The sequence below is a fragment of the Saccopteryx bilineata genome, chromosome 5, assembly GCF_036850765.1.
Source record: "Saccopteryx bilineata isolate mSacBil1 chromosome 5, mSacBil1_pri_phased_curated, whole genome shotgun sequence".
In the NCBI taxonomy this organism is placed as follows: Eukaryota; Metazoa; Chordata; class Mammalia; order Chiroptera; family Emballonuridae; genus Saccopteryx; species Saccopteryx bilineata.
In genome coordinates, this window is record NC_089494.1 from 90,828,826 (window position 1) to 90,844,500 (window position 15,675).

General features: G+C 34.5%; 1 protein-coding gene across 2 annotated transcripts in view; it reads right to left on the reverse strand.

Moving 5' to 3' along the window:
* The window catches only part of ACVR2A (activin A receptor type 2A), a 113,269-nt gene that overhangs the window by 12,589 nt on the left and 85,005 nt on the right, over nucleotides 1-15,675 (reverse strand). The window contains exons 5-6 of one of the 2 annotated variants that reach the window (XM_066279427.1): nucleotides 5,532-5,555; nucleotides 704-847 (exon numbers count right to left, since the gene is read on the reverse strand). In XM_066279427.1, coding sequence (XP_066135524.1) covers nucleotides 704-847; nucleotides 5,532-5,555 — 168 coding nt within the window. The remainder of the gene's footprint in view (nucleotides 1-703; nucleotides 848-5,531; nucleotides 5,556-15,675) is intronic. The other variant, XM_066279428.1, reaches the window with a different exon arrangement.

A 15,675-nucleotide genomic window follows, 5' to 3' on the forward strand; every position in this document is an offset into this window, starting at 1 on the left:
ACAGAGAGGGCAAGAGTCCTCCCAGACCTATACCACCAGTGGAACAGAACAAAACAAAAACGTAAGACAGCCTGGAGGTGTAGTAAACCATGGCTTGATGAGGTCAGTCCCCTTTAAAAAAAGAAAAACCTCAAATAATAAAAGAATAACATTTTCAAAAAAAAGAAAAAAAGAAAAACCTCAACAGTAAACCAATTATTTGCACTGCCTCTTCAAATCCACCGAACAAAATCTGAAATAATTACGTAAACACTCAAAGTAGAACAAAAATGAATTGCTTTGGTAATACACTTCCAAACGGCAATTCTGAAACAAAGCACAGGGCTCTTTTACTCTTCTGTTTGCTTTTTCTGAAAATGTCAACAAGATACTAAAAGTTAACCACTCAAACAATGGATTAAATTTTTAGTGGAATCCTCATCCTTACTATGCATTTCTTTAGAATTTTTATTGGTAAAAGATCTCCAATATGTTCATTTACTATAATTTCATCACTCCAAGAAAAAATAATGGCCAGTATACCAGTAATTCCATTTCTCAGATGAGAAGGCAGACATAACATGGCTAACCACTTTCCCTAGTATCACAAAAACCACCTTGAAACGTATGGCCTGTGTTTTCAGACTGCTTCTGAGCTACAATGACCTAGCCAGTTGCATCATTTAAAAAATAGATATAGATTAGAAAACTATGATAAGCATACCTGTATTGGAAATATTTTCACAGCTACATATTCATTGAGCAACTGGGCTTTCCAGACGCAACCAAATCTTCCCCTTGCTTTCACTTCTAGTAACTGCAGTGGCTTCAAACCTAGTAATGGAGAAGGTGGAGGTGGTCCTGGGTCCTACAGATAAACAACAATAATAATATTAAAAAGCAGCACTTGATATGTATCATTCTAACTGTGAGGGGAAAAGTGAGTGTACTGAGGGATAAATCGACAGAAATGGTAAACACAAACAAATGACATTAACTTCAATCTCGCCAAAACTGAGCTCTTGAGCATTACTAATCATCTATAGGGATCACCAGTGACAGAGCAACTTGAATTCAGAGTTTTCATAACAACATTCAGCACTGTTGCTATATATTTATAGCAGGAGTAAAACTCGAAAATCCTTCTGATCCAGTGTCACTAATTTTTGGACTAGGATTTTCTGTGACGTCTTGGATACTACTGACAGTAGTTTGGTGGTTTCATCCAGTTGCTTCTTCCTTACAGAGTTAAGAATCCGAAAAGTGCCAGAAACAGAAAACTACGGCTGTGACTTGGAAGAAAACCTCTCTTCAAAATCCACTACTTTCCCCAATTTCTGTTTAAATCTTTTCTTTATTAATTTCAGAAATACCCAGTCATTCTCAAACTCATTGCAGAGAGGTATTATAAAATACAAAGCAAGTGCCAGTTAATGTTGCTGTAGCCAACCTGTTCCACTCATTCTAATTTTTCAAGCCATTAACAATTTATTCCTTTGCTTATAATTATTTCCCAAAATTGATTTGAGATTGAAAACTTATTAGTGTTCTGGGTCTGATTGGCCAAGAAAGTACAAATTAATAATCCAGAAAGTGAATGATCATCATAGATGATAAGTTATGGTAAAAAAAAAGTACACTGCTATAGTTTTTTTAAATGGAGCAAATATAGGATATAAATAAGAGTACAGCATTTACAAAGGACAAGGGAATCCTCCCTATACAAAGTAGAGGGGCAGCCCTTCCCTAAAAGTACTGTGTCAGCTTAATATCTGCAACGAAAAAAAGATGGAGGACGCCTTTTGGAAAGTTTCCAGAGAAATAAAGTAGTTAAAATGTTTGAAAGGCTGCATGAGTATTGGAGAGAGGAACTAAAATTTTTGTGGCTACAGCAACAGACACTGAAACACTGGTGGAATAAGACACCTGAAAATAGTGTGCCACCCCTATATCAATACATCTTGCTCTGCCTTTCCTCTTCTCCCTAAAACAAAATTTCTTCTAACGCCTCAAGACTGATAGTACTTTCTTTAGGCATTATCAGCCCATTGGTGCCACTCAAGATTTTAAAAAGTTAACAGCTACATTGTAGAACCCTCAAGAATAGAAACACCGCAAGGTATTAAAGAGAAAAAAATAGGTCTTCTAAACTAAAAATCTAGTCTTCTAAAGTAGAAATATAAAAAAATAGGTCTTCTAAAGTAAAAATCTTTACAAAATGGTTTCAGAATTCTTATTTTAAAACAATAAGATAAATACAAGACTTCCTGTCACTCATTTCAATCTCACATATTTACTTTAAATGTCTACAAAAGTTGTTTTTCCATCACGCAAACATGAAAGGTTAGGAGAGCTAAAAAGAGTGTTTTTGTTTAACAAGGAGGAATCCAGGAAGTCAAATATAAATCTTATAGAAGTATGAAACCTAAAGTTATGATTCTCAATGGGAGAGAATACAAGAATCTCTGAAAAGATTTAAAAACTAACCCTCCTACCTCATTCCAAGGCTGATCATTTGTACTTGTAAAAGGAAACTGTACCGATGGAAGTTTGCTACTTACCGTATATCTCCGTGTATAAGACATTTTTTTTTTTTCAAAAAATTTGGGGTCTAAAAACTGGGTGCATCTTATACAGTGGTTGTAGCTTTTTTTACTTCCACTGCCCGCTTCTTTGTGCTTATCTTCGCACAATTGTTGAAGACAGTGAATGGTCACCAGACACAGATGAGGACAAGTTAATGGGGGGAGTTTTGACAGTGATGAGGAATTGTATGAATTTTATGATGAGTAAAACTAGAGTTCAATAACTTTATGTAATACATTTATTTTCAAATTTCAGGCTCCAAAATTAAGGTGTGTCTTATACATGGGGAAATACAGTATGTGAATGTGGAGTCGGGGAAAAAAGGTTAAAACCTACTCTTCTAATGGCAAAAGAAACCAATCAGTGCTGGAAGTCCAAGAATTATTGGATAACTGCATAAAAGAATAATTTTGCTAACTAACTGAAAAAGTTCATAACTATAAAGTAAAAGTCAATGACTTTCCCCTCCTTTAGAGATATATTAGAAAAGCTGAGTTTTCAAAGCAGCAATTCTAAAAACTAAAGTATGCAGGTAAGGGCTAAAAGCCGAAGGAAAAATAACCAGGTAAATGGTATCGCTCTAAAATTCAACCCTGAGATTTTTAATAATTTTATATAAATTGACTGATAATGTCTCTCCAGATAACATAAATATGGCCCATTGTTGTTTCTAAAGAATACCATCCACCTGAATATGACTGTCTATAGAATAGGATTTAGATGACTTAATTCACATGTCAAATTAAAAATGTCAGTAGTGCAAAATACGATTTAATATAATATTAACCTTAATTTCAGGAAAGATACATTAATTTAAAATGTCTATGCTTAGAAAAAAAAAATCACTGAATGTTTTCCAAACACAGAGAAACTTCAAAGTTCCCATAACTTGCCAAGTCTCTTTTTCAGCAAGTTTCTAAGCTACCATTATTTCAATAAGAAATCTTAAATCATTTTCCTAATGATATTACCTACTATTATATCATAGCCTGAAAACATTATTGTCAAAATTACTTGTAAGTAAAACCTTAAATTAAGGAGAACAATGGCCAATTTTCAAAGGATGATAAAACAGTTTACTAAGGTACATTCCTATAAAGTATCAAAACTTTTAGAAATGATACATGTTTTTAAATAATATCCTGTAATACTTAAAAGGTTGGTTCTAAAACGAGTAACTCTGTAACAGATTACAACTGCCTAAAATCTATAACATCAATCAACCGTTTGCTTTTTCAATGAAAAATTATTAGAATGTTTTTCTATTTATACTTTCCATCTTTTTTGTTTTTGTTTTTGTTTTTAATTTTTCTGAAGTGAGAAGCGGGAAGGCAGAGAGACTCCCGCATGCGGCCAACTAGGATCCAGCCAGCATGCCCTCCAGGGGGCAATGCTCTGCTTATCTGGGGCGTTGCTCAGTTGCAACCAGAGCCATTCTAGTGCTTGAGGCAGAGGCCATGGAGCCATCCTCAGTGCCTGGGCCAACTTTGCTCCAGTGGAGCCTTGGATGCTCAAGGGGAAGAAAGAGACAAAGAGGAAGGAGAGGGGGAAGAGTGGAGAAGAAGATGGGCGCTTTTCCTGTGTGCCCTGGCTGGGAATCGAACCCAGGACTTCCACATACCAGGCTGACACTCTACTGCTGAGCTAGCTAGCCAAGGTATACTTTTCATCTTTTTATTTATCTTTAACTGCATCTCTAATATCTAGCTTTTACTTATTCTATAATCTAAGATAAGAAATGATTCAGTGCTTTGGGTGATGGGTATGCAACAGAACTAAATGACAAGATAACCTGGAAATGTTTTCTTTGAATATATGTACCCTGATTTAGTGATGTCACCCCATTAAAATAAAAATTTATTTATAAAAAAAAAAGAAATGATTCAGTGTATTAACATCATTATACTAACTTACCCACAAAAAAACCTCAATACTGGATTCTAGAAATAGAGGTTTATGCCTTTAAAGTATAAGAACAACCTGGGAGACAAACTCAGACTTAAACTTCATGACATCAACATTCTAATGTTATCCATAAAAACAGGGCTTTACACTACTACATAGGAAAACCACTTTTGGCTGGGGCTACTATGTATAAGGACTGCACATTTCTGAAAATTATCCCTAAGTCTCCAGTGCTTTTGCAGTATCCACACTATTTTTTGCACAGTTAAAAGGATACACATTAGAATATGACTCTGATTATATCCCTCCTTTACCCACTATATATGAAAATTATGGCATAATAAGGCATCATGTTATGAAGCAACAAATGACTATAGCTGAACAAAGTATCCCCCACCCAACACAACTACCCAATAACATTACTATAACTAATACTCCAATACTGGAATAAATTATTAGAAGTGAAGAGCCGCAAATAAGTTTGTGATCATTTTACTTATTCTGAATACTCCATATGAAGGGTGAACTCAATCTAAATAAAGTCTTCACCTTCCACACAGTAAAAGATCAAGTTATACTTCCAAAGTTAATCCACTTGCTAAAGATATCAAAGATGAAAGCAACTACGTGAAAATACAGATTTCACATTAAAAGACAATGGATTCGACCAGAAAGTTAGACCCTATCAAAAATGAGCACATGCTGACATTTAAGCTAATGATGTAATATAAAAATTGAACAATACAAGGCTTTTAAGGCTAAAAATCTTTGAAGGTTAAAATCTATTCATTAGGTGCTAACTTCTAATCAACTACAACAATTATTTCTACATTCTACCTCAAATAAGGTATAAATATTGTTAACAATCCTTTAAAACCAAAAACTATTACTATGGCAAATCAACCATGTTTTAAATACTAAAAGTAGAAAAGAAAACTTCATAACATAAATATATAAAGGATGCACAGTAAAGCACCAAAAAAAAAATCTATGAACAAAATATTTAAGTATGCATCCACAAAAAGTTCCACAACCATAAAACAAACATCAATGCATCTTACCTCTATCATTATATGAAAGGCGTGCTTGTGAAGAAAAAACACAGGCAAAAGAAATTACGATTTATATCCAGAATGAAATGAAAAATGACACATCAGTTACAAAAGTGAAGGAAGGAGAATAATGATTTATCCTTTTAAAAGTTGTCAATGATCCAGTGTATCATATTTCTAGAATGAGGACTGGACTTTTCTTATAAACAAAGGAAAGTAACATTAAAAAAACAAACAAACAAACATGGACATTACCTATCAGATAGGGGTATTATATAGAGAGATGGCTTTTGTATGACCCCAAGTTACCTGATTCAATGGACTTCAAACCAGCAAATAAGCTAAACCAAGTTTTAAATAACTGTTAATTGTTTTTCTAAGAAGTAATAGCATCTTAACTATAAGAGTAAAAAAAAAATAATAGTAACTGAGAAGACATGCATTGAAATTGACTTCTGGACACCAGAGGGCAGTATTGCCTTTAACAAAAATTGTAGGAGCAGCAATGAGGGAATTCTTATATAGCAAGTTTCCTAGACCACACTTTGATAGTTCCTTAAGAATCTCTAGTATCTCCTACTTCCTGAACTGCTTCACTCCCCTTTCATGAAAGACAGTAGAATAATAATAGTGAAACAGAAAAACATTTCCAATGCCTATGTGAATATGTGCGAAAGTACACTAAAACAATACTCTGGGGTAAAAGAAAAGACGATGACAAGGGAGGACTAAGAAGATGAGAATGAAATAGAAAGAATGACAGACCAGGAGAATTGCTACTCTACATTCCTAGCCACATCAACAGTGAAGAGTTCAAGCAGCGGTGGCCCTGGGAACAAGTATCTATAACAGGGGTCCCCAAACTACAGCCCACGGCCGCATGCGGGCCCCTAAGGCCATTTATCCAGCCCCCATCACACTTCTGGAAAGGGCACCTCCTTCATTGCTGGTCAGTGAGAGGAGCATAGTTCCCATTGAAATACTGGTCAGTTTGTTGATTTAAATTTACTTGTTCTTTATTTTAAATATTGTATTTGTTCCTGTTTTGTTTTTTTACTTTAAAATATGTGCAGTGTGCATAGGGATTTGTTCGTAGTTTTTTTTTATAGTCCAGCCCTCCAATGGTCTGAGGGACAGTGAACTGGCCCCCTGTGTAAAAAGTTTGGGGACCCCTAATCTATATATACTTTTCAGTCTGAGAACACTCATAGAGAACAAGATTCTCATTTTCCCGGTCATCCCAAAATAAGTAAAGTCCCAAATTTAAAGTTAAAAGAAATATTGTCAGCAATGTAAAGGAAGGCTATGAATCCCTCCAACTGCTGATCATATTCTTAAGTTCAATATTTCTGCAGTTTTTCTAACAAGAACAATATAACAACAACAAAGAAGACTTGAAAACTCATTTATCTGTACTAGCTGCTTAACTAGTTTTCTTCTTAATTTTTTCCTGTGACAATGATTCAGGACTATTTATAATTCATCTAAAAGGCTTAACTAATCCTACTATCAAAACATCTTATCAGTACTCCAGAGTAAAACCCATCCCTTGAAAGAAAGAGATGCCACATGAATAACTAGACTATAGATTCTCTCAGGGTTTGTTTTCATACAGGTGCTTTCAGAGATAAAGACGCCACTGTAATAACACTGTGCAAATAGGAGCTGTTCATGCATTTTACCAAAACTGTATCTTTGCTCCATATACTTCTCAATAAATACACATTAGAATAAACTACAGAATAATCCCAACAAGCGACACCAAGAACAAGTCTCAAATGTACACGCTATGTTATAAAATAAATAGATCGAAACAGAATCCAAAATAAAATAAATTCACTAAAATGCATAAATAGATAAAAAGTGAATAGAACAGTCCAGATTTACAACATAGAAAATTGAACTTGAATGACATTAACTATAACTGGTGATAACAGTGAAAACCAAATCAGCACATTAATGTCAAGTAATTAGATTGCTGAATTAAAAAGAAAAAAAGACTTTCCTTAAGGGGTAAAGAAATAAACTGCCTAACACCAGAAAGGAACGCTTCTGCATTCATTTAACAAAACTTTACTGAGTGCCTAATTTGTGCCAGGCACTGACTACCCAGGCTCTCAGGGTGCTTACAGTTCTGTAGGGGAGAAAGACTAATAAAAGATTACACTAATGAGTCCATATGTATAAAATAAATGGAACAAAAAGGAATTCAGTACCTTGAGAAACTTTAAGGAGAAATCTGACTTAAACTGGCAAAGTTTAATAAAAGATCTTCTGGAGAAACAGAGTAAGTATTAAAGGGAAGAAGATAGAAAAACAGTATTAGGACCCATCCCTAGATTTCTGAATTGTGCAAGCAAATGGTGACTGGTTCCATGGAGACCCAGGTTTGAGAAAGATCAATACCCTTGAATGTTAAAGATACTTAGTAACCAGTGAGACATACAAAACTGGAATACAAAGAAATCTTTATAAAAATATGAATTTTGGTTCATATATAAAATATATACATTTCCCCCTATTTAAACTGTTCTGATATCACTCAACAACTTCTTAGAACTGTCAAGAATAATTAAGGATCCGCTAACCCAAAGTATTTGAGAACTGGAAAATTCCAAATTTGTCTCTTCTTAGTTATCTAATTATCTTACAGTCTAAGAAATTTTACCATTGCTAATTATAAAAAGAGAAACAGAATCTATAAACAATAACAGAGTGTGTGGATCAGGACAGCGTATCTGGGCTAGGGCAAGCAAGACCTCACACGTGAACAGATTCAGTACTACCTCTACTTTTAAGTGCACAGCCAGGATTCCATCCAATTAGATCTTTAGAATTCCTTTGTGATATATCAACTCCTATTTCCTACAGTTTCTCTCATCTAAATTCCTCCTGAAAATAAGGCAAAGACAGATCAGAGTGGATAGAAGGAGGATTCTGAACATGTCCCCTAAGAAGCTGGTAGCCCCTTAGGGCAGCCAGCACTGAGCTGGAAGGTCTGAAAGAGATCACAGGCACGCCCACTTCGGCTGCTGCTCAGTAGCATCAGGTTTATTACTGCTATAGAAAAACACTTTAATTTTTATTTATTTCAGCACTTGTATTCTGTAAGTAAGGCTGAAAAAAGAAAAAGGACCATGCTATATATTAATAAATTGTGATGTAGTAATGTGATTATGTTTATAAGTCTATATATACTCACTATAAAAACTATTTTAAATATAATTTAGGTACCCTGATCCTGCATAATTATTTACAGAAATAAGCCATTCAATTAAAATTACTTCAATGAGTAGTAATCCTTGGATATAAATGTCTAGGCATTGCCACTCAGCTGATAACTCTAGACCAAGTCACTTCACCAATCTGTGCCTTTCCTTATTCTATAAAATTGACTTAAAATAGAACCTATATCATGGGTACTGAAAGATTAAATGAGTTAATATGTGTAAAGTGTTCTGTATAGTACTTGATAAAGTCAAAATGAAATCTTTTATTATACTAAATTAATTTCAAAGTACTGACATATTTATCTACAATAGATTTAATAGCAATAACTCATTGAGTACCATTTTGAAATTGTAACTCTGTTAGCAATAACAGCTAATACTTACTGAGCATTTAACATTAAGCACCCCAGATGTAGCTCTTCATCTAACTAGTACTATAGAACTGTAATCAGCAATTTCTCTTCCTTTCCTCCATCTCTGCCTAAAATTATTGAAGCACCTTCCTTCTTACTCACTATATCCTTCATTTCCAAGCTGTAAAGTCAAACAACCAATCAACCGATCTACTTTTAGTTCACCCTCATATTAACTATGGGCTGCAAAAGGGCCAGCAAGAACTGCCCTGGTGCTACTCACCACTGCACATCCAGCGTGGTGATGCCTGGCACACAGCAGGCACTCCAGCAGTAGGTGAGTGATTAAACAAAACTGAATACCTCCCCGTCTATCTGATACGACCAGCTTTCACTAACAAATGAACTTTTTGATTTTTATAATCTCAAATTAATAGAAAAATATTTGACAACGATGAAGTAGCTGGGAATGAAGGAAGAGATCTAGGACAAGGTCCCGGAAATAAGAAATAGAGAGAAAAACAAACTTACTTCTCCCAACCTTCTCTCCTTGCCAGATAAGTAGAAATAATGTATTCTGGTCTATATGTATAAGTCCCATTTGTAAATTGGCAGATGGGCTCTCTACAGGTCAAAGGAAAACTGAACCCAAGATTTTAAATTTTAAATGAAAGTCAGTCTAAAATTAAGGTATTTTGATTAATTTTAATATGCAGCTTTAACTTGTTCAAGCTTCTGATAAAGTATGTTTTTCCCCTTCTTCCCTCCCCTTCATTTTTTATTTTGAAGACAGAATTTCAACCAGTCTCCAAGTGGGCATATCTGTGAATTTGTAAGTGAAATAATTTACATATGCCTAATGTAAGTAATTTTTGGTCAAGCTATATGTCTTTTACCAGAATTAGTCTAAAAGTATATATAAAAGTAAGTTGTAATTTAGGTTTCCAAAAAAAAAAAAACCGTCATACAAAACAATGGAGCACAGAAGGAAGAGACATGGGTAATCACCCTATACTATATACTTCTTAGGCATATACTAAAAAAAAAAAAATGTTCAAGCTTAAGATAATAGCATTATATCACCATATTTTTTTTTCTTTAAGTGAGAAGTGGGGAGGCAGAGAGACAGATACCCACATGCACCCAGACTGGGATCTACCAGGCAAGCTCCCATGGAGCAGATGCTCTGCCCATCTGTGGCCGTTGCTCTGTTGATTGGCAACTGAGCTACTTTACTGCCTGAGGCAAGGCCATGGAGCCATCCTCAGAGCCCAGGGACAACTTGCTCCAACTGAGCCATGGCTGTGGGAGAGGAAGAGAGGAACAGAGACCAAGGGAGAGGGGGAGGGTGGAGAAGCAGTTGGTTGCATTTCCTGTGTGCCCTGACCAGGAATTGAACCCAGGACAGCCACATGCTGGGCTGACACTCTAATGCTGAGCCAACCCACTAGGGCCATATCACAGTAATTTAAGCATGCTGAAATAATAAAGTGAAAACATTTGTGGAATGTAGGTTTCAGCTTTTAACAGAAAACTAACACAAACTCTAAGCTAATAAAACAACAAATTTTGGTATTTTAAGAGCACACATTAAAGCACTAAATTTCACTTAAAACATATCATTTAATGAGATTACTAGTACTGAGCTGAAAAGCTGTCCTCAGTATACACTATGAAATAATATTTTATAGTTTATAAAATAGAATAAAGTACATACTCAAATGATAGTAAAGAAAGGTGTCAAAGAATACACACCAACCTGTCAGAACTGGCATTTCAGAAAAGTAATTTTAAAAAAGAAGAAGAACAAATGATTCTCTCCCCTTTTGGGGGGACACACTTCTATCTATATAATTTGTCTTGTTACAACAAGCAAGCACTTATTTTAAATAAAAGAGAATTTTAAAAAGAGAAAGTGAAAGATATAGAAAAAGCAAGAGCTGTGTTTATAAATTCTAAGCAATTAATAAGCAGTCAACCTATTTCAAGATGTTTCTATAAATTTAATATTAATTTTGCAAGTATAACTTAATATTCATATATTAAATACTTGATAAAATTTAGTAAATTTCTCCTGTATCCTCCCCAAATAAAAAGAAGCATACTTCTCTAAACTGACTTGGTTTGAGTAATGAGATGCTGCCCTTTCAATATCTTACTAATTTTAAATGGGTACAAATAGAGATTCATGTTCAACAGGAAAATCCTACAAAGCATTTTGCAGATGGCTTAGTTTCTCAGTGGATAGTAATTTGACATAGCATGAAATGACAACCTATGATTACTTTAATATTAAGGTCAACAGGATTATTCTGTATGCCCAACTCCGTATCTCAAACATCTGAAAGTCTTAAGTCCTTATCAGACCAAATCCTACATAACATGTCATGATATAAGAATTGAAGAGACCAATATCATTTTCAGAGGATTATTGTTGCAATACTATAGTGCTTTTTGTACAGCCTTTAAAAATTTAACAAGAAGCTAACTTCGTACCTTGTTAAAGGCAGGTAATTTCCAGCCCCTAAAATATATTTTCTTATCAAGCAGTATTTTTTATCAGAACAAATAAAGATCTTAGAAGCAGCAAACTTAAGCTCACATATGGTTATGTAAGTGATACAAATAGTTTTATTGAAACCACAGTAACTCTAACCACAATAAGACTTCTTAATAATAGAGTGGATATATCAATTCCCTCAATTTATGACTCACGGGCACTAGAAAGACCAGTTTGTGCTCAGTTTGCTCACTATAGATTATAAGAGCATCTACCTACATGTTGAAAGAAAGTTTCAACACAGGCAAAAGAAAAGTGACCTAGATGACACAAATTAAGTAGATGCTTTAAGACTGTGGTTAGAGAAAGAACTGAATAATGGCATTCTCTTATAAAAGCCTGAAATACCTCAAAACTTATTTTACCCCCAAGAAATATAGACTCAAGATTTATCTTAAAGCAAAGCTCTAAAGCACATAAGTGTTTAATAAATGAATCCCCAGTCATACCTCATTATCATCTTGGTATAACTCTAAATGCAACAAAGTCAGTTCAGCAATTCATCACTTATAGAATAGTTATTCTATACAAATACTGTGTGAGATACAGTTGTGATTACAAACACACCTTGTCTTCAAGGAGCTTAGAGACAAGTTGGAAAATAAAAAGTACCCAAATGACAACAGCCTTTCTCAACTGGGGTCACTCATCTGAATTACAAAGGACAGAAACTGACCTGAACACTATTTTCTCAATTCTTTCATCAAGGATAGTACCATTCTATGTGAATATGATGGATGGCTTAGGTTGTAAAAGGAGAAAACAATCAAAAGGCAGACAAAATATGAAAGATCACATGTCATACTCCAAACTTTGTACATTTTGTTGTTGACTACTTGAGACCTCTCAAATATTTTTAAGCACAGAAGTAACATTATCAGACAAGTAAAATCCTATTCCATAGCATTAGTACAGACAGAGAAAACTGGAAGCAAGAAGACCAGCTACAAGATTATAGAAATAATCTGAGCCTTGGATGTCATAATGTCCTGAGTTTACAATAGGATCAAAACGGATGAACAACAGGTGAATGAACAAGACTTTGTAAATGACAGGGCCAAGACTAAGAGAAGTACTTGTCCCCAGGCTTTAATTCAGGATGACTGGGAAGAAACCATAAAACAATATTATAAACATAGTAGTTACAGGTTATAAAGAAAAAAGAATGGCTTCAATTAAAACAAAAAAAAATTACTCTTTCTAAGCTTCTTACTATGCCAGATTTTGTGTGTGTGTGCGTGCGCGCGTGTGCGTGTTTCTGAAGTGAGAAGCTGAGAGGCTGAAACAGAGTAACACATGTACCCGACCGGGATCCACTGGCATGCCCACTAGGGGGCAATGTTCTGCCCATCTGGACTGTTGCTCCATTGTAACCAGAGACATTTTAGCACCTGAGGTGGAGACCATGGAGCCATCCTCAGCGCCCAGGCCAACTCTGCTCCAATGAAGCCTTGGCTGCTTGAGGGGAAGAGACAGAGAGAAAGGAGAGGGGGAGGGGTGGAGAAGCAGATAAATGCTTCTCTTGTGTGCCCTGGCCAGGAATCGAACCCAGGACTTCCACACGCCGGGCCGATGCTCTACCACTGAGCCAACTGGCCAGAGCTGCCAGATTTATTTTAGATAAACAAATATTTTTTATGGGTTACTAAGTTTCATAATTAAAGACCTGATTTTAAAAAGCACATATATCCTCATCTTACTTCTAAAATACTAATAAAACCAGAAGAAATTATAAATAACTTTACATCACAGAAATAAAGAATCCTACCTAATTTAACAGCCAGAACCAGCTTAGTAAGAGCATAGGACTGATCTTATTTTTCCCAAGGAGAACAAATGACTGAGATCAGACCAATGAATAAACACAGTATATATAACTTTATCAGTATAGATTCTTGCTCTGCTGAGCATCACTATAAATCTTCAAGACTAGTTCTTATTGAGAAATGACTCACCAATAAAGTATCATCATGATAAGATACCATTAACATAACAGACCAGTTCATCCATAAACCAGCCTTTACCCAAAGCTCTGGGAAAAGTTTCCCTAAGAAAAGGAACAACAGATTTTAAATCATTGTCTAAAAGTGTTTAAAAAATTTAGAGAGCTGTTCCAGAAATCCAAAGAATGTAAGATATTGTCCTAATTGGTCTTGTAATTAAACTTAGAATATGGGGATATGAATATGGAATGAAATACAGAAGTCATCTTAAAATGTCAAATGTGTAGTATGTCTCACTTACCTGCTTCTATCCCTCAATAAAGTCTTGATACCAACTAGGCACTGGCTCTATCAACCCAAGACACACAGGAATCTCTACCTACAACCCTAGCCTAAATGTGCTAAAGCTTTTAAAATAAACACATGAGTATGACCTACATGTCTATAACTTGTTTATTTTCCCTTCTATCCTATTGAAGATGATGTGATCAACGTTATTATTCATTTAACAGTCAAACTATTCAACACTGAAAAATAGAAAGGTAAATTAGCCCATAGAATAATTTTGAAATGGCAGGGATGTCTACTGAATTATCTGAAACACCTGAGGTAACTGCTCTGTGGAAAAAACAGCATAACCAATAACAGCAAACCTTTAGTTGTCAGGGACCTTGGTTTAGATTCCAGCTCTAACAACTGTGAGCTTTGCTATGTCTCAATGTCTTTATCTCTAAAATGGGAATTATACTATACTATATAAAACAGTGTTCTTTAACTGCCAGTCCATTGACCAGCAGCTGAAAAACACTGATACAAACAACACTGTGAGGTAAAATCAAATCAGTGCTTTCCACACCTGGCTGCTCATGAAAATCACCTGGAAAACTTATTAGAAACTTAACATCATAGGTTCCATTCAATACTTTCAAGAGTGTAGTGCAGGAATTTGTGTTTTTTGACAAATTGTAATAACGATGACCCATATACAGCAGTCACAATTTGAAAATCATGGAGAAAAAATGATTTATCTTTCATGAATTTTTATATATTCCTATCTAATATATGTATTTCTACGTAGCTATAACTTACCAGTGTTCTGGTATATTCTAAATATTCAATAAACGCATGATGTAATTTTCAGTAATTATTTTGAAATAAAAAAATAATAACAGCATTTTGTAACATGATGGCCCCTAAGAAGTCTTACAGAATTCATCTGCATAACCTCTCACCAAAAATAAGACTTGAAAGCATGGCACTATACTTTTTAAGACATTGTGAAAGTTGACAAATGAAACTCAACACTGATGACAATGCTCCTTTTCCACAACATAGTTATTGACAGAAGGAAAGCATGAGGTCAGCCAGTCTTGTATTTTTAACTACAAGCTTGACCATTCCAGGTCATTCCATCAAAAGACCTTCAAACTCATTCCTTATTTTTCAGTAATTCATACAATTCATCTGAATTCACCACAGAACAATGCAAATCCTAAATAAATGTATACAATAACATTAATCATGGCAACAAATATCCAAAACCCACAGATATGATGAGTACTACTGAAAATCTCTGGTTCTTAGTTATTTATAAATAATAATTGTATCTCCTTTTTTAAAAGTCTGAATCCTTAAATTAATTAGCATTTCTAAATAAAGTGGTCTCACATATATTAAGCCCTTTAAAAAATACATATATCCAACCATACTTTTATATCAATATTGTATGCAAATCAATGTTATCTATAAGATGACATTATTATTCTTAGAGTTCTACTAAGAAACAAAAAAACTGCTTTTAAATGTAGTTTCCAGTTTGTTTCTATCATACCACAAATCTAGGTACATTATTCAGATGCCACCATAGTACTAAATAGAAATGTTCTTTCTTCTAAAGTAGGTATTTATTATTAAAATAGTTACCACCAACAACGTAAAATGCATCATTCTATGGCCTTTTGAAGTAAACTAAATATATTTATTGGACACTAAATTTTTTAATATACTTTTTAGAGATGATTTTAATAGAACCACAACTTAGTTACTAATGTTTAAAATTTTAAATAT